Source organism: Medicago truncatula, chromosome 1, assembly GCF_003473485.1.
Source record: "Medicago truncatula cultivar Jemalong A17 chromosome 1, MtrunA17r5.0-ANR, whole genome shotgun sequence".
Taxonomy (NCBI): Eukaryota; Viridiplantae; Streptophyta; class Magnoliopsida; order Fabales; family Fabaceae; genus Medicago; species Medicago truncatula.
In genome coordinates, this window is record NC_053042.1 from 16,346,356 (window position 1) to 16,365,272 (window position 18,917).

The window sequence follows — 18,917 nt, forward strand, 5'->3', positions numbered from 1 at the left end:
CTAACTGAGGCTTAATAGACAATATTTATAGTGGATGATTAGGGTTTGAGGCTTAATAAACAATATGTATAGTGGATGATTAAGGCTTTAGGCCTCTTGCACCTATGTTTGGAGATATAGAGACATACTATAATATAATTATATTTTTTCATGCTATTAACGAGGATGATGCGAGTTTGTTTACAAGTTTATCCTTTTTATTTTAGCAATCTTGAGGTATTGATGCATTGTGTCATCTTGAATGAATAAATATTATTTATTTTTGTAAATGGTCATGTTAACTAGTGCCCTAAGCATTACTTAAGGAAGTAAAAAAAGAAATATTTTATTAAAAACAACAATTTTTTTTCTTTTATAAAGTTAAACATTCCACTTTTCACCATTTTTCAAAAAAAAATTCTATATTAATTTTTAACATTTCCATTTTGTAAAAAATAAAAGAGTTTTTCTACTTGCACCCTAGTTAATCATGGTTGCACCCCAAAATGACAAGATTATCCTTTCATAAAATTTGATTTTCAAAAAGCCTATTCCTTCTTTTTTGGTTACACCCCAAAACCCTTCTTCCAAAACCATAATTCTCCAATCGATCGATTGTGTTCTGCGAAGATTTTAAAAACCATACTTTCTCACGTCCATTCATGATTTCAAAGAAAATTCGAAGCAAATCAGGTTAGCAAGTGTTGTTCTTCAATCGATTGTGTTTTTCTTGTTATGGGTTCTCAGTTCTGATTTTGTGTTTTCCTTGTTTTGCGATTCACAGTTCTGCGATTTTGTAAACTCAGTTTAAGTAGGTTCATGTAAACTCAGTTTAAGTATGTTCATGTAAACTTAGTTTAAGTAGGTTCATGTTAACTCAATTTAAGTAGGTTCATGTAAACTCAGTTTAAGTAGGTTCATGTAAACTTAGTTTACATGAACCTACTTAAACTGAATTTAAGTTAACCTTGTCAATGTAAATTAAAACCGTAATCGTACAGTGCTCAGTGCAGTTGAAGGAAAAAAAATTGAAACTAGCAAATAGAAGAAGAAATTCACTTACTTATATCCAATTGAGTATAGATGAAAAAAAATTTGATTCACTCTTTAATTTTCATGGAGATTGATATTGAACATCAAATTGTTTGATCGATCGCTTTGTGGGGTGAAAGAGGGTGAAACTCACTGACAATGAATAAAATTAGGGTTTTAAGAAAATTTATATAAAAGGGCAATTTTGGTATTATAAAAAAATTTTAAGAAAATTTGGGTGTAACCAGAAAAACATGGGGTGTAAATAGAAAAACTCAAAATAAAACTCCTTATTTGTTTGAAATAATTTTTTATTTTTTATTTTTTAAATTCTCTATTTTTCGCCAATTTTTTTTTTATCTTTTGTTGAGAAAAACCCAAATTCTTTCTTCTCTAGGTCGTGCACTTCTTCACCCGCCGCAACATCCTGTCCACCACCCTCTGCCGCTCAAAACCAAACCCAACAATGGCGAAATCATCAAAACGCAGCATCGCCAACGGAACCAACACCTCCAACAAGAGCACCAGCAAGAAGAAGAAAAACAACAAGATGGGTCCCGAAGCAGTAGCCATGAAAGCAAAAGCTCAAAAAACGAACACCAATCCATTCGAGTCAATCTGGTCACGTAGGAAATTCGAAGTAATGGGTCAGAAGCGTAAAGGAGATACCAAACGAATGGGGTTGGCTCGTTCTCTTGCTGTTGAGAAGAGGAAGAAGACGTTGCTTAAGGAGTATGAGCAGAGTACTAAATCGTCGGAGTTTATTGATAGACGAATCGGTGAGAATGATGAAGGGCTTGATGATTTTGGTAAAGCTATTTTGAGATCGCAGCGGGAACGTCAGGTAACAACTTATTGCTTAAGTGCTTATCATGATAAGTGCTTATGTATAAGCTATTTATATAGAAAAAGATAAATAGACTGATTGGTAAAAAACAGTGAATAGTGGACAAGTTAGCTAATTGAATTTGTAGTGTTTGGTAAATTTAGCTGTTAGCTTAGGTTGAACTAGCTTATAAATATGAAATGACATAGATACAAATATTTAATCAATATTTACTATTTTTTCAATTAAGGCTACAAGGGTAAAAGAGATGAAAATAGCTATAAGCTACTTGAATTAGCTTATCAAAAAACACAATAACCTAGTAAAGTTAAGCTATAAACTCGTGTGTCATGATTACAAAACAAGTTTTTTTAGTCAAATGAGCTTATAACTTTATAAGACATAAGCTAGAAGCTCAAAAATATGTCTTGCCAAACAAACCCCGAGAGCCTGTTTGGATTGGCTTATTTGAGCCTATCTACTAGTAAAAATAGCTGCGAGACTATGCGAGAGAATTTATGAAAACAACTTATGACATGTTCATAAGCATGTTTTCAGCTTATTTCAATAAGTTCTCCAAGATAAATTATGAAAACAGTTATATCATATATGAAAACAAATTGACTTTATTTTATCTTGTATAATAGAAATAGCTTATTGATAAGTGCAGCACTTATGCTATAAGCTTCAAACCAAGCTATTTATCCAAACAGGGTCAAAATGAAGTTATATTGTTTTGTATAAGCTATAAGTTGTTTTCATGAGATATCTTGGGGAACAGATGAAATAAGGTGAAGTTAGCTTATGAACAATGTCATCAGTTGTTTCTATATGTTCTCCTAAACAGTCTCACAAAGTTTATGCCAATATATAAACTCAAATAAGTAAATTCAAACGGGTCCTAAAGGGTTTGTTTGATTGTATTTTTGTTTTTAGTTTTTAAAATGACGAGCATTATCTGTCAACGTTTTGAGTTTAACGGGGATGCACTTTCGATCAAAATCCAATGAGAATTTATCTTGCGACACAAACCCACTTGTCTGCTTTGCAACCGAAGTTTGAAAATAAATACAAAAACTTGATTCTCATTGGGCATTAGTATAAAACAAGAAAGTAAGAATTTTTCAGTTTTAATTTTTTGAAAACTAAAAACTGTCTGAAAAGAGAATTGAAATAGTCTTTAATTTTTGAATTCTTGTCCTTGAAAATTTTGTGAATTAATGATTGTTTTATGGTTGTTGAAATTGTAGTTGAATGTGAAATCGAGTAAGAAAAGCAAGTATCACTTGTCAGAAGAAGATGATGACGAGTTTGAAGGAATTGATGGTCTTGGAAGGGATGACTTTGAAGATGAGATGCTTGGGGAAGATGATGATGAAACTGATGGTACATAGAATTCATATTAGTTTCTGTTTACCTAGTATAACATGTTAATGGTGTATTTGCTGATTGGAACTTGGGTGTTTTGAACTCTAATTAGCTATTGCATGCCTGATAATTTGATAATTAACTTGGATGATTAATTAGCTATTGAACTCTGCATACCATGTTTATACTGTTTGTTTTAGCTGTCTTCTATTTTGCTCTATCTTGAAGTTTTATTAGTGTGCCTGTTGTGTTATTTTTGTGACGTAACGTATGTTATGTTGAATATTGATTTTGCTGATATTTCAGATTTGGGTCGGCGTCATAATGCTCATGGTATGCAGAGTCCAGGGGAAGCTGCTGACAATGGGGAAAATGTGAGGCCTGTTATGCTGTCAATGATGGCTCCCTTACTATTTTCTTATATATCTTTTTCTTCTATTACTGTGACTATAGGGAAGCATTATGAACCATGGATGCTTTCTGTAATCTACCAGTTATTTCTGTTTCAGTGACTATAGGGAATCTTGTCTTGATATCAATTCCTTTTTAAACTTTTCACAAATATCACTTTATTTAAAATGCTTTGAAGCTGTTTCTGACTGGTGACTTATCCTACAGAGACATAAAACCAAGAAGGAAGTGATGAACGAAGTTATTGCAAAAAGCAAGTTTTACAAGGTGTGTGATATTTCTTAAATCAGGGCTCTGTTAGTTTATTTGTCTTCTACAACTTGTTCACTTTCTTTTCTTTCACTCTAATATTTTCCAGGCTGAAAAAGCAAAAGAAAAGGAAAAAGATGAAGACCTGCTGGAAGAATTAGATAAGGACTTCACTTCTCTGGCTCATTCCGAGGCCTTGTTGGCTCTGACTGAACCACACAAGATGAAAGCTTTGAAGGCTCTGGTGAACAGTAGTATTTCAAATGAAAAAAGTGATAAAGATAGCTTGTCTGCTAAACGGACAATGAATAATTCTGTTCAGGTACCATTATTTATCCTCGAGGGTCTTCTTGCCCTGATATCTTCTTTTAATAAGAACATTCTATATTCCAACTTTCTCTTTATGGCAGGAAAAGCCTGATGATTATGACCAACTTGTCAGACAAATGGGATTTGAAATGCGTGCTCGCCCTTCAGATAGGCTGAAGACTAAGGAAGAGATTGATCAGGAGGAAAGAGAACATCTAGAGGAGTTGGAGGTATGATAACATGACTTTTAGCTATAAGTTTGTTATTATACAATTAATAAATTACTTTTAGTATTTTATCACATTTTTTAAACATTAACTGATCTCCAATCTTGGTTGTATATCCGAGCTTCGTTTTAAGATGGTTTAGATCACTTGTTCTGGCCAAACTGTATAGACTGGGATGAACCCAAAACTACCTAGCTTAATGCTGGATTGATGTTCATATTTTAATGTAATATGTATAGTGTACTAATGTTGACAATGAGTGAGCCTTGGCAATGCCATCACTTGTAAGGTTGTTGGCTTGTAACCCTGTGGTTCTTGGTGATAGTCATGGAAATGGGATCTCTGCACATGAGTGTAAAATTGTGGAAATACTTATTTGTAACGAGTCAGATACTTAATACTTTTATCCATAATTTCAGAAAAAACGGCAGAAGAGAATGACCGCTGCTGAAGATTCGAGTGAGGAAGACAATGAAGAATCAGAAAAGCCATCAAAAGAGAAACCAAGATCTCTCTCTGGTGATGACCTTGGTGATTCCTTCTCTGTCGATGAAGAAACTATGACTAAAAAGGGTTGGGTTGATGAGATTCTTGAGAGAAGAGACGAGGAGGAGGGTTCTTCTAGTGAAGATGATGATGGTGAAGATGATGATGATTTGGAAAGGTCTGAAGATTCTGATGAAGAATCAGAGGATGATCTTGATGAAAACGATAAGAATACTACTTTGAAAGATTGGGAACAGAGTGATGATGATGATATCAGTGCAGGTTCAGAAGATGAAGATGATATCAGTGTTGGTTCAGAAGACGAAGATGAGGACGAAGAAAGAGCTGCGGAAGAAGTTGATAAGGTAAAAGGATTGAATGTTGGTATTCATAAAAAAGCAAAGAGAAATGATTCTGTTGAAAGTGTAAAGGGAAATAATGGTTCTTTAGATACCAAGAAGATAGTCGTTGGAGGGAAAATGTCGAAAGAGTTAGAGATTCCTTATATAATTGAAGCTCCGAAGACCTTTGAAGAATTATGTTCACTAGTGGATAAACGTTCAAATTCTGACACTATCTTAATCATCAATCGGATTCGGAAAAGCAATCCAATCACACTTGCTGCAGAAAATCGAAAGAAAGTACAAGTAAGAAACTTATCTTTATATTAACTATTTGTTTTGATTCAAATCTCCATGGTGCTTGTATTCATGTTTACTGAATCCACTGACTGTTTTACCCGAGTTTTAACTGTTATATTAAACTTTTATGTGGTATGTTGGCAATCATTGAAAATTCGATATTTCAATTTCTAAAATTGCTTCCCTCAGCTCAACTGTGCAAACGTAGGGTCTTACTAGTGTCATGCTTTGTTCTTTGAATGAAACCCTAGTTTGCGGATTACTTTGTTCGTCAAAGTCAAACTATATTCTATGTACGATTTTGCTGGTGCTACAATTATTCCCTATAGGAGACTGATTACTGTTGCTTCATACCTACTGCCCTACAAGACTTGTAGAAATTGAGAGAAAAAAGAATTGGTTAACAGATATGATACACAGCTAACAGGGGGCTGCTCCCCTGTTTTTTTTTTTCTTTTTCTAGGAGACTGCTCCCCTAGTTAACAACCAATAAAATACAAGAAAACATTTTGTAATAAAGAACATCTGAATAATCCCATTATATAGCACCCAAAACTAATCAAAACAAGTTCTAACTCATTAGATTGATATAACCTAGTTAATAGAGGTTGGTTATGTTGTCATTGATGTATTGCAAGGTTTAATTTGAAATGTTCATGGTGTGTAAAGAAATATGTAGAAAGCACGTGCCTGTGGTTGTTTGCATTCTTTGTAGCCCAATCCAGTTTGCAATACTCAGATTTAATAGACTATTTTGCTTAGTTGGTTAATGAACGACTCTCTTACATCCTGTTCCCAAATATTTTATGAGGAACTTGTGCTCATGATTATTGTACTTCTAATTAAATGTACTAATAACCCTACTTCTCTTTGCAGGTATTTTATGGAGTATTATTGCAGTACTTTGCTGTTTTGGCAAATAAGAAACCATTGAACGTTGAATTGATTAACATGCTGGTGAAACCATTGATAGAGATGAGTACGGAAATCCCATACTTCGCTGCAATATGTGCTCGTCGCAGAATAGAAATCACTAGAAAGCAATTTGTTGAGAGTATAAAAAACGCAGGTCAGAATGAAATTAACTTGAATGCTTTCCGTCTCTGTCTTAACTTTTATCAAGAACTATGAATTGGTAGATATTTAAGCAGCAAATGATGTAAAATTCTTCTGCTATCACAGAAAGTAGCAGTTGGCCTTCTTCAAAGACGATGTGTCTCTTGCGATTGTGGTCCATGGTATTTCCATGTTCTGATTTTAGACATCCAGTTATGACTCCTGTGATACTATTGATGTGCGAATATCTGATGCGTTGCCCAATAACATCTGGCCGTGATATTGCCGTTGGTTCTTTCTTATGTTCTATGCTTCTCTCTGTAAGTTACCTTGTGTGGCAAGTTACTTTCTCGTTTTTTACTTTTAAATTTTTTATAGGCCAAATATCTCCCGCGGTCCTTTAAATTCGACGTTTATAACAAATGTCCTTTAAGTTTTTTGTTACAAATTGGTCCTTTTAAGTTTTTTCTGTTACAAATTAGTCCTTCAAGTCGTATAATATTTACACTATTACCCATTTTTTCAACCAACTTCGTTAAATAGTGCTTATGGATCATTTAACATTAAGGTGGTAGTTCTAAATGTGCTTTCCTTATTAATTACCCATTTTTTCAACCAACTTCGTTAAATAGTGCTTATGGATCATTTAACATTAAGGTGGTAGTTCTAAATGTGCTTTCCTTATTAAACATGATTACCTACGCACATTTTATTCTTCTAGTTTTTGAATTCAACCCTAATTTTACATATAAATATTTCATCAATAGTATTATAAATCAAGTGTTTGATCAATTTTGTTTCAAATCAAGACTGTATATTACACCTATGAACCCTAGTGTTGAGAGCGATGAGTTTGGACATACCAACTTAAGATTAAACGTCCACATGCACACTTTTTAACTGGGTTTGATGAAAATATGATAATGGTGCAGATATTTTATGATTTAAAAGGACCAATTTGTAACAACAAAAAAACTTAAAGGACTAATTTATTATAAACATCTAACTTAAAGGACTGCATATGGTATTTGGCCTTTTTTATGTTTTCACCATTCACCAATAAGGATCTGATGAAAGCATGTCTGATTTCTACCATGAAAAAGTGGCATCCTACCAATTGTTTATGTAAATCTATAAGCTTGATTTGTTTCTACTAATGAGTTTAGCCTTTGGTCTCTGCTTTCTAAGATATTTTTTTATTGGGGATTAAATCTGCTTTCTAAGATGTTCACTATATAGCCTTTGGCCTATGTTTTTCATCGATGGCATTTACATACCTTGCTCACGCAATGAATATAAAACACAGGTATTTAAAGAGTCACGAAAGTTCTGTCCTGAACCAATAGTATTTATTCAAACTTTGCTGCTAGCAACCACTGAAAGTAAACATATATCATGCGAAAATTCTCAGGTATGATTTTGTCATTGATCATTTGCAGTTCAAATCATATTTTTGTGTGTGTACGTTCTTGTTTGTGTGCATGCACATATGTTTGTATTTATTTATGTATGGTGTATACTAACCTCCTCATTTGTGTGTTAGCGTCTTCCACACTTAGTTGGATGAGATAACACTTTGATATTTCATAGAAAATCAAATTCCTCAACACTAGTGCTAATCACTGTTGTCGAACAAATTGGTGTTGCTTGGTGAGAAATGTCAATCATTCTACTTGTATATTCTACTAACCTATACTAGTACTATAAAAATTAAAAATAGCCAGTAGAAAAAGAAAATGCTGTTTACGGAAACAAATAATGAGGAAAGGTGCATGATCTTTATGTGGCAAAAATATCCTCTTTGATTTGCTTGCTGAATTCTCATTTGTACCTGATCTCTGCTTAACCTACGTCTCTTATGGAAATTTTGCTAAGGAGAAACTAATTGCTGAAAAAGGGGAGCAGAGGCAGGGTGTGCAAGGTTTAAATGGGATAAGATTTTAGAATATTAAATAGGGTTATTTTTTTGCAATTTGGTTTTGAAGAAATGATAAATATCAAACTAATTTGGTTTTATAAACATAATATTAATGATATGGACTTCTGGTCATATGATGAATTTTATAATAAGTTCATTCTACAAAACTTATTGACTTTGAATGATGTATCTTTGAAAGTTGATTCAACTTTTCTTTTGCCAGTGTATTCTATATTGATTTTTTACACTTCGCTGTAGCCAAGATCTCACTCGTAATATTCAAAAAACTGTTCCAAATATACAACCTAATTAACTTTTACTCCTACAAATTGTGTTTTCATTAGATGGAGTGATGTCCTTAAAAAAAAGGATGAAGTGATGAATTTTTCATAAAAACCTCTCTTTGGATGAAAAACAGTGTATCCTACCTTTAATGTTGTTTTGAAAAGTGCAAATCTGTCTATGCATTTCCCTTAAAATACAGATAAGATATTTCTTTGCCTGTAGTCTGTACCTTAGTTCACAAATAACTCTTCGCTTTCTTGTGTTTGAGATTGATATGTGTGAAGGTTTGCTCGAGTAATTCTGTAACCTTAGCTAGTTCCTGGATGATATATAATATCATGCATATGGTGCTGTACTTCATGATGGCACCAGAATGTTATGGTTGGATAATGAGTGACCATATTGTTGAGTGACCAGATTGTTTGTTTCTGTCAGTTATATCATCTTATGGAACTGAAAGATCTCAAGCCACTATTGCGCATTAATGAGGAAGTAGACAAGATTAGCGCTTTGAATTTCTTTAAGTTAATAGACATGCCTGAAGACTCTCCATTCTTCACTACGGACAGTTTCAGGTAAACCAATTTATTACCACTTTTTTTGCAAGAAAAATGTTACCACCATGATATTTTGTAGTCAATCTTCGTATTTGAATTTTAACAAAGAAAATAGCAGCGGGGTATTGTATTATCTTGAGTTGTACTATCAAGAGCCTGCCATTTATATTTGTTATCATAGCTATGATCTTATAACTGATATGGATGCATATAATGTTGAGGCTTATCTTTAGAGCATTGATCGATGAAATGTTTTTCAAATACTGTGGTTTCATATATCTTTTCTAATTATGATTTTTCGATTACAGGGCAAGTGTATTAGTTACCGCTGTCGAAACCCTACAAGGATATATCAATGCCTATGATAACTTGAGTTCGTTTCCAGAAATATTTTTACCAATTTTGAGATTACTACTTGAGATAGCCGAACAGAAAAATATGCCAAATGCATTACGGGATAAAATTAAAGATGTGGCTGAGCTGATTAAGTTGAAAGTGGATGAACTTCATACTTTGAGGCGACCACTTCAAATGCGGAAACAAAAGCCAGTTCCAATCAAATTACTGAATCCTAAGTTTGAGGAAAAGTAAGTTCTTCTGTTTTCCATGTTTCAATTTGGTAATATTTTTCTTAGCCAATCAGATCAGATAGGGTACTTGAATTAAGCACTTAATGACATTTTTTTTCTCTCTTGATGCAGCTACGTTAAGGGTAGAGATTATGATCCAGACCGTGTGCGAGCTGAAAGAAAAAAATTGAAGAGAGAGGTAAGGCGTGAAGCTAAAGGGGCTGCTCGTGAAATACGTAAAGACAACTACTTCTTGCTTGATGTGAAGGAAAAAGAAAGGTCTTTAATGGAGAAAGCAAGAGCTGAGAAGTATGGAAGGACTAAAGCTTTCCTTCAAGAGCAAGAACATGCTTTCAAATCTGGACAACTAGGAAAAGGGAAGAAGAGAAGTAGATAAATTGATATGAATTTATGTTAAAATTTGTCGGGGCTTTTCTTGCTATTGTAATATTAATCAATTTTGTGCAATCGTTTTTTGAATACTAATGTCGGTTAAAGAGACTAGGACATAGGTTTTTCTATCCCCACATATTATTTTGAGTAAAACACAAAATGGTCCATGACTTTGTAAGTGACTATCAATTTAGTCCTTGAGAGAAAAATGAACATTTCAGTTTAGTTGTCGGCTATGTAAAATGTTTCTCAAATTCATCCAACTATGAATGTCTGTTTCTAAATAGCATGGATGTTGATATGTCTGCTAAGTAAAATGTTGGCATCCAAAAGGATCTCCGACTTTGTAGGATGCTCTTAATTTGATTAGAGAGTGGATATTTCAATTTAATTTCCTACTTAGTAGAAAATTTCTCAAATTCATTCATATGCCAACGTTCGTTATTGAACGTCGTGGATGGTGATGATGTAACCGTCAAGTGTACCGTTGGTAGTAGACATAGTCGTAGAGAAGAACAAATATGTGCTGTAACCTTTCCTTGTATTTTCTTCTTTCTCCCGACACTTCATCTTTTTCTCTGCAATGTCAAGTCCTTTCCATCATCACCACTGCCATTCATGGCGGAACTTTCTTTTATTTGCTTTCGAAAGTATAATTTGCTGGACAACTTTAGAAGAAGAATTTATCGTGGTCTTATCCCAGGTTTCATTTTAGTTCATTTGCTAATTTCTGTCACTAAATCGCATGTTTTTAGTGGTGAAATGGCTTAGCCATGTTTTTATATAAAAAATTCTAAATAAAAGATTAATCAAGCAAAATTAAGAAATATATATATATATATATATATTAGTTGGATCTCTCCCGTTGTTTGATAGCTAAGAAAGGTCACCATAGGCGTAGCTAGGTTGTATTATATATATGGTTGGTTGTTAAGACATGACATCTAAATAAATCAATACACACTCCTATTCAGTGAGAAGATATAGTATAGTATACACGTGACACCATTTAACAAACCTTATGTGTTTTTTTTTTTTTCGTATTCAGCAAAATGGTAATGCAATTTCTGATAGTGTGAACAAGTCAATAAGTACAGTACTAGCAATATCTAGTGGAAAACATTAGACAAAGATGAGTGCTATTAGGCCAAACCTCAACCCAACCCTAGTGGGACGTTGTCTAATCTATACTAAGTTTTAAAATATTTTTATAAAGTTATTTAATTGAATGACTATGCAAAACTGTTTTTATTTTTTATACCATATCATCATTTATTTGAACATTTCACATAAATTAAAAAGAGATTAAAATATTTTTGGTAGACTAGTTTAGTTTCCATAAATTAAAAAGAGATTAAAATATTTTTGGTAGGTTAATTTAGTTTCTTAAAAAAGAGTGAGAATAAAATAAAATATATAAATATCTCGTTTGTGTGATAAAAAATTACGTGAACAATTGATATATTACGATTTATAATGTGAGTTTGAATCTGTAATGCCTATCTTCTTTAATTTAATGTGTGTGAGTTTTTGCAGCTAACTCTTTAAAATTAAAAAACATTATATATTGAAAGTGAAATATGTCACTGATAATTGTGTGACAAATCTAAATGAAAGTTGTTTAATATGTCATTGATAATTGTGAGACAAATCTAAATGAAAGTTGTTTGTTTTTTTTAAAATTTATAGCTTGGTTGATTTTTTTATTTATTTTTTTATAATTTTTATTAGCAATCATATATGTATCCTTTTTTTTTTTTTTGTTACATTCATAGATATCCTCTGCGCTCATTTTCGAAGACTAATCTTTTTAAAATAACTAAAATCTATTTAAGAGGTTGACATCTCTCAACATATGTGTTTTTTCATATGCATCAATCAAAAATTGAATTCTATATCAAATAATTAAAGGAACATATTTTGTTGATGAAATTTTATTTGTTACTACCTTGGCCTCAATAGTTTTTATTTCTTTTAACAGGAAGTATGCAATTTTAGCTTTTCACAAAATATTTCTTATTAGATTGAAAGAATTTAAGAGTTAAGACCAATCACTTCTATTAATATTGAAGAATAATTTTGGAAGGAAAATTCACATCATTATATCAACAAATTTAATGCAAAATGTACTTATCTTAAATTTACATTTTTTTTGGTAGATAGACGAAATGACAAAACTATTATAAAACTCACACACACAAGTGGAGGTACCGGAGTTCGAACCCCGATCATAACATCCGACCTAACAATTTCGGCATTTTGCCAGTTGAGCTACGACTTCTAGATTCTTAAATTTACATTTTATTATTGATTAAATGAGTCTTACATAAGATAGTAATAAATTTTCATGTGATTAATCAAAATTTCAAAACCAAATTATGACAAGGTAGATTCATTATACTCACTTTCACATAAAAAAGCATGGTGGTAGGGACAAAAGAAAAAGACCACCTTAAATTAACAACCTCAACAATGTGACAACATGACACACACATACTTTCCTCTTTTTCATCATTTCTCAAAATAGCATTTCATAAACAAACAAACACACACTTAGATCCGATAATACCTTCTCTCTCTTCTTCTTCACACTCCAAATCTCACTTCTCTCTCTTCACACATTTTTATCCCAACCCAGTAACTTCTTCATTTCTCTTTCATTCTTATTTTTCATAAAGTTTCTATCTTTTCTTTGATCTGGTACATTTCACTATCTGGGTCTGTTTCATTTTCATTCTGTCGGTGCTTATGAAAAAACCTTCATTTTCATGTTTTTTCAGTTTGATTTTGTTTCATTGAATTGTTGGTGATTCTAACTTGTTTTATTAGATGCTAATAATGTAGTTTATTTATTACTATCTTTGTGGCTAATTATTATCATTAATATCATCAGATTTCAATTTATAGAATTAGATTTTGTATCATTTTCATTGGATCCAATTCCATCATTTTCAGTGGATTGAATGAATGTCAATTTTCTTGATGGTTTGATTGTTACTCTCATTATTATTTTGTGGATTGAGTTTTGAATTTTCATTGGATTTGATTAAATAGCATAGATCACATTTTTTAGTGACCTTAGTAGTTCTTGGATTGATGTAAATTGTTGTACTTGGACATTTGTTTCTTTATTGACTAATGTACACTTTGACTTTGATTATGTGAGCCGTTGATCAAGCTTTGCTATGCATTTTCGTTAATGTATCATCAAACTTTGTTACACTAGAAAAGTAAAAAGTTTTAAGTTGGTTTTTATATTTGGATATGTTATTCATTGTAATTCTTTTTGTGCTTAAATTTTATGAATTGTCGGTGTGATTTTTTTTTTTACACTGTCAATAAATCAGAATCAATCGTATTTGTGACTTTAGAAGTAGTTATGATTAAACTTTAAATGTTACTTTAAAGATCTGATGGTTATGATTGATTGACAATGTAAAAAATCTTTACGAGATGATATATATAAATTGAATCCATTATCTTTTATCGCTATGATTTGTTCAAAAGGACAAAATATTAAAGGATTTATGTGATTGTTTTTCTGAGTGCTGACTACTGTCCCCTTGTTTGCAGGTTAGCCTTTGTATCGGTGTGAGTCAATATCTTACACACTTTAGGAAGAATCTGGATCGTGATATTAAATTTTAAAATATTGTGGTTGCTAGTTCAGGTTGTGTTTTGGATGGTGAATTTGGTGCTTCATGTGTATTGAAACAAAGATCAATGCTGTGATCAGTTGTATTTCATAACTGAGCAGTGAAAATTATATTTCGATTCGTCTTACTTTCAACATATAAATGTCGAGGGGCAGATCTGATGGATCGCAAAAGAAGCGTTTAGTTGCTTCCGTTTGTGGTGTGGCGCTTTTTCTCGGTTTTCTATACGTGTTCCAAGGATCCATCTTTGGTGGTCAAAATAGTGGTTCATCTACAGCTGAATATGGAAAGTCATTGAAAAGACTCGGGGCATCGTATTTGGGTGCAGATGAAGATGCAGATAACAAGCAACAAGATGAATCTTCGAGTTTAGTGCAGGGGGATACGTTGGCTGATGATATTGTACCGAAGAGTTTCCCTGTAAGATTTTGTGCTAGCTTGAACTTTGTTTTGATTCTATGTCTGCACCTTATGCCTCTTGTATTATATTTGCTGAGAATTTAATTGAGAGCCACACCAAAACAATGGTAGCAAAAAGTCAAAAGTCTATTATTATTTATCATCAATTTTATCTCTTATAGAACACAATTTAAAGAGTTTCCCTGAATATCATTAGCAAATATTAAAATCTTATCTATATATCAGTTGTTTTAATTTCGTAAATTGCAGTTTATAGAAGAATTCTTAATATATCAATATTTTGATAAATATAAATATATGTAACTGCATGCTTTGTTGAATTACTACTAATAAGTAATACATGTTCATCAGATAAGAGAAACACGAGCATAATGAATGTCGAGCAACCGATTCTTAATTGCATAATTAAATAAAGTTTATATGTTCATGCATAAGTAAGGGATGACAGCATCGCCAAGGTTGTAATCGTCATTCTAAGCCTGGCTTTGCAATCTAATGGAATATGAAATGCTTTCTGTTTTTGAAGGTTTGTGATGACCGTCATTCAGAGTTGATTCCGTGTTTAGACAGACATCTTATCTATCAAATGAGACTGAAGCTGGATCTTTCTGTGATGGAACACTACGAGAGACATTGCCCTCCTGCAGAAAGGCGGTACAATTGCTTGATTCCTCCTCCCCCAGGATACAAGGTGAAACATATGCCGAGACTAGATGTTAATATTAAACTATAACATATCCTATCGAATATCATTTTTATTTTGTTGTTTCTTCGGTGTTTCAGGTCCCTATTAAGTGGCCACAGAGCAGGGAGGAGGTATGGAAAGTAAATATACCACATACTCACCTTGCAAAAGAGAAGTCCGACCAGAACTGGATGGTTGTGAAAGGTGAAAAGATATTTTTCCCTGGAGGAGGGACTCATTTTCACCACGGAGCTGATAAGTACATTGCAGCAATCGCAAATGTAAGGCTTACGTCATACCGCCGCAATGCAAAGCAGCAGAATGAAATCCTACAAATGTTGCATCTCTCTCTCAATTGATTGTAGTGTTATCAAACTTTGTGTTTTTGCAAATATCTATTAGTGTCATGCAATATTCATTCTAATGTTGTTAAATAGCGGGATTATTACGTAGTAGAATTTGAACAAATCGTTCTTGTTATGTGATACACTATTTAGGACAAAATGTTGTCAAATAGCATCTATAATGGTGCTAGCACTGTTGCTTAACGGAATTTGAACAAACCACTATTTTTTCCGTGATCCATGATTGACAACACCGGTTCATTCATTTTATGCATGGAGAAGAGATGACACATATACATTCATACTTTTTACTCCAGTTAATAGGCTTTTCAGTACCATGGTAGACAATGTAGGTTGTTTGATGGATTTATTATTTATATATGCTTCGATTTCATGGATAAGTCGGTGTCTCATAGTTAGTTTGATTTGTTATTTCCAGATGCTCAACTTTACCGACAATAATCTTAACAATGAAGGAAGGCTGCGAACTGTTCTTGATGTTGGCTGTGGTGTTGCAAGTTTTGGGGCGTATCTTCTGGCATCTGATATCATTGCAATGTCCTTGGCACCCAATGATGTGCATCAAAATCAAATTCAATTTGCTTTAGAAAGAGGAATTCCTGCATATCTTGGTGTCTTGGGAACCAAGAGACTCCCTTACCCAAGTAGATCTTTTGAACTTGCACATTGTTCTCGTTGCCGAATTGATTGGCTTCAAAGAGATGGAATACTACTCCTTGAGCTAGACCGTGTTCTTAGGCCGGGAGGTTATTTTGCATACTCGTCTCCAGAAGCATATGCTCAGGACGAAGAGGATTTAAGGATATGGAGAGAAATGAGTGCTCTTGTCGGACGCATGTGTTGGAGAATTGCTTCAAAGAGAGACCAAACTGTCATCTGGCAGAAACCTCTCACGAATGATTGCTATATGGAAAGAGAACCCGGTACTCGTCCTCCTCTTTGCCAGTCTGATGAGGACCCAGATGCAGTTTGGGGAGTGAATATGGAAGTTTGCATAACACCTTACTCTGACCGTGAGTACTTTTTCTCATGATTTTTTTTTATTCCTATGCCTTCAAGTTTTCTTACTACAATCTAATTTGAACAAATTGTTATTGTTCCGCCATACGCTATTTAGTACAAAGTGTTGTCAAAATAGTAGCTATGGTGTGTTATTGTTTGAAATACTTCAATGTTTTTTCATCTTATGCTGTCTGTAGAAGTTGGACAACTGCTTTTTCTGCATGTAAACTGTATTCAAAGCACCTAAACACTGTTTTTTATCAGATGACAACAGAGCACAGGGTAGTGAATTAGCTCCATGGCCTTCAAGGTTGACCAGTCCTCCTCCTAGATTAGCTGACCTCGGCCTTTCAAGTGAAGTCTTCGAAAAGGACACGGTAACTGGAATTTGTAATTGATCCTTTTGTGACTGTTTTAATTAAGTTTCTTTTCCATTATTGAATACTGCCTCCATTTCTTTTAAATTGTCATTTTGAAGGTTTACACATACCAAGGAAATGAATAAACTTTGTTACTTTTGATGAAGTCGTTTGTCTTTTTTCTATAATAACCTTAACTATTCATTATCTCATTCTACTTATTTCTCTCGCTGCGATAAATAGTTAAGGGTATTTATTGACAAAAACAATAGTTACAGTTGTGATGAGCTATGATAACGAGAAATAAATAGGAACACAGTTCTTTCACAAAACGAAAGTTAAAAAGGAATAGATGGAGTAATAATGAAGATACATGATAAATAAACTACATGCTTAACTTTTGTTGTATGTTACAGGAACTTTGGCAAAAAAGAGTTGAGAATTACTGGAATCTCATGGGTCCAAAAATCTCATCGAACACTGTGAGGAACGTGATGGATATGAAAGCAAACCTGGGTTCATTTGCAGCTGCTCTTAAAGACAAAGATGTTTGGGTGATGAATGTTGTACCGCCTTATGGACCAAGCACCCTTAGAATTGTATTCGACAGAGGACTCATAGGGACTACTCATGACTGGTATTAAACCTTGATTTCCTGAAACTAATTTATTGCATCTTCGATATGTCACTATGAATTTGATATGTTTCACCCTTTTACTCTAGTTGTGGAGTTCCACGTTGTACATGAAGGCCTTGTTCTATATTATTTTTCTGATAAGTCCCTTAAATTTTTTTTTATCCTAATTATAGTTTAGTTAGTATTAAATATTATTTTTGTAACATGGTGTCGGGAGAGTTGCTAACATGACTCTAACTGAAAAAAAAATTTGAGTTTGATTCCTATAGTCGCCAATTTGGGAGGCAGCCAAATCCTGTTTGAAAAAACCTAATGTCCCACTTTAAATTCAAGGATTAGTTCCATAGTGGGCCCAAAGGGCATAAGCCATGGGGATACCTTGGGACACTTAGTGGGGGTCAAAGATCCTAATTAGTTATGGTGGGTTACTTTCGATGTTGGAACCTTTTGTTTATCCTTTTGTTGGTAGTTCCACCCCGTAGCTTACAAAATCTGAATTGTAATGTGATAATTGGTTACACTGATACTCGAGATGGACCATCTTTTCTGACGCATGGAGAATATATTTGAACAGGTGTGAAGCATTTTCAACATACCCCCGAACATATGATTTACTCCATGCGTGGACCGTCTTTTCTGACGTACAAGCGAAAGAGTGCAGTCAAGAAGATTTAATACTCGAGATGGACCGTTTGGTTAGGCCTACCGGTTTCATAATCATCAGGGATAAACAATCTGTGATTGATTTTGTTAAGAAGTACCTAACAGCATTGCATTGGGAAGAAGTAGCAACTGCAGATTCCAGTTCTGACTCTGACCAAGATGGCAATGAAATTATTTTTGTTATCCAGAAGAAATTGTGGCTCACTACTGAAAGCCTTAGGGATGCAGCAGAATAGGAGAAAATCACAACTACATGGTTTATTTTTATTTAATTTTTTTTTTCTTTTCATTTTCTCTTTAATATATTCTCTGCTGTTACAAGGAATTAACAGCATTACATGGCCATTAGTTCTGGAAGCAGTATAGCTACAACTACATTTTGTAGCATTACATAATGTTCTTTACATTGTTAAATTTCCTTCTTTTGGTTCTCATTTCATTTTCATTCTTATGGTCATAATGCAGGTTATTTATTAAGCCTTAGGCCTAATGTTTCCATTGGATATTCATTATTCTGCCCTTAAATTTTGGTATAATGTAAGCTACTTTAATAATCAACACATAGTAGATTGTCTTTGTGGTGAAAAAGCTAGGATTTATCATTATTATGTAATATTTATACATGGATTTTATTCTGCTTGGATTGAGATAAGATATGTGTATCTATGCATTTAAAGAATGTATCTTAAGATATAATATACATACATTTCTTTTGCTTGGATTGGACTTTGTCATTAATATGCATCCATTTCAAAAATTATAAGAATTAATAAATTAAAACTCTTCTTCAAAAAAATAAATTAAAACTCATTAACTCTCTTGGG

At 33.2% G+C, this 18,917-nt stretch overlaps 2 protein-coding genes across 4 annotated transcripts; both read left to right on the forward strand.

Moving 5' to 3' along the window:
* Nucleotides 1–1,368: 1,368 nt before the first annotated feature.
* Nucleotides 1,369–10,592, forward strand: LOC25485777 (nucleolar protein 14). Its single transcript, XM_024772671.2, has 13 exons — nucleotides 1,369–1,855; nucleotides 3,088–3,223; nucleotides 3,512–3,579; nucleotides 3,824–3,883; nucleotides 3,975–4,187; nucleotides 4,276–4,404; nucleotides 4,821–5,534; nucleotides 6,405–6,597; nucleotides 6,711–6,904; nucleotides 7,891–7,995; nucleotides 9,223–9,362; nucleotides 9,653–9,931; nucleotides 10,046–10,592. Exons 1-13 carry the CDS (start codon nucleotides 1,478–1,480, stop codon nucleotides 10,308–10,310), a joined length of 2,874 nt encoding a protein of 957 aa, XP_024628439.2. The 5' UTR covers nucleotides 1,369–1,477; the 3' UTR covers nucleotides 10,311–10,592.
* A 2,196-nt stretch (nucleotides 10,593–12,788) lies between these two features.
* Nucleotides 12,789–18,741, forward strand: LOC25485778 (probable methyltransferase PMT8). Of its 3 annotated transcripts, none has more exons than XM_024772741.2 (8): nucleotides 12,789–13,024; nucleotides 13,880–14,382; nucleotides 14,909–15,073; nucleotides 15,166–15,348; nucleotides 15,851–16,445; nucleotides 16,699–16,811; nucleotides 17,210–17,430; nucleotides 18,005–18,741. In XM_024772741.2, the coding sequence occupies exons 2-8, from the start codon at nucleotides 14,104–14,106 to the stop codon at nucleotides 18,327–18,329; spliced, it is 1,881 nt and encodes a 626-aa protein (XP_024628509.2). In that variant the 5' UTR covers nucleotides 12,789–13,024; nucleotides 13,880–14,103; the 3' UTR covers nucleotides 18,330–18,741. The 3 variants fall into 3 exon arrangements, with proteins under 3 accessions (XP_024628509.2, XP_013467092.2, XP_024628546.2); XM_013611638.3 differs by having other exon boundaries at nucleotides 12,789–13,006; XM_024772778.2 differs by having other exon boundaries at nucleotides 12,790–12,943.
* Nucleotides 18,742–18,917: the final 176 nt, after the last annotated feature.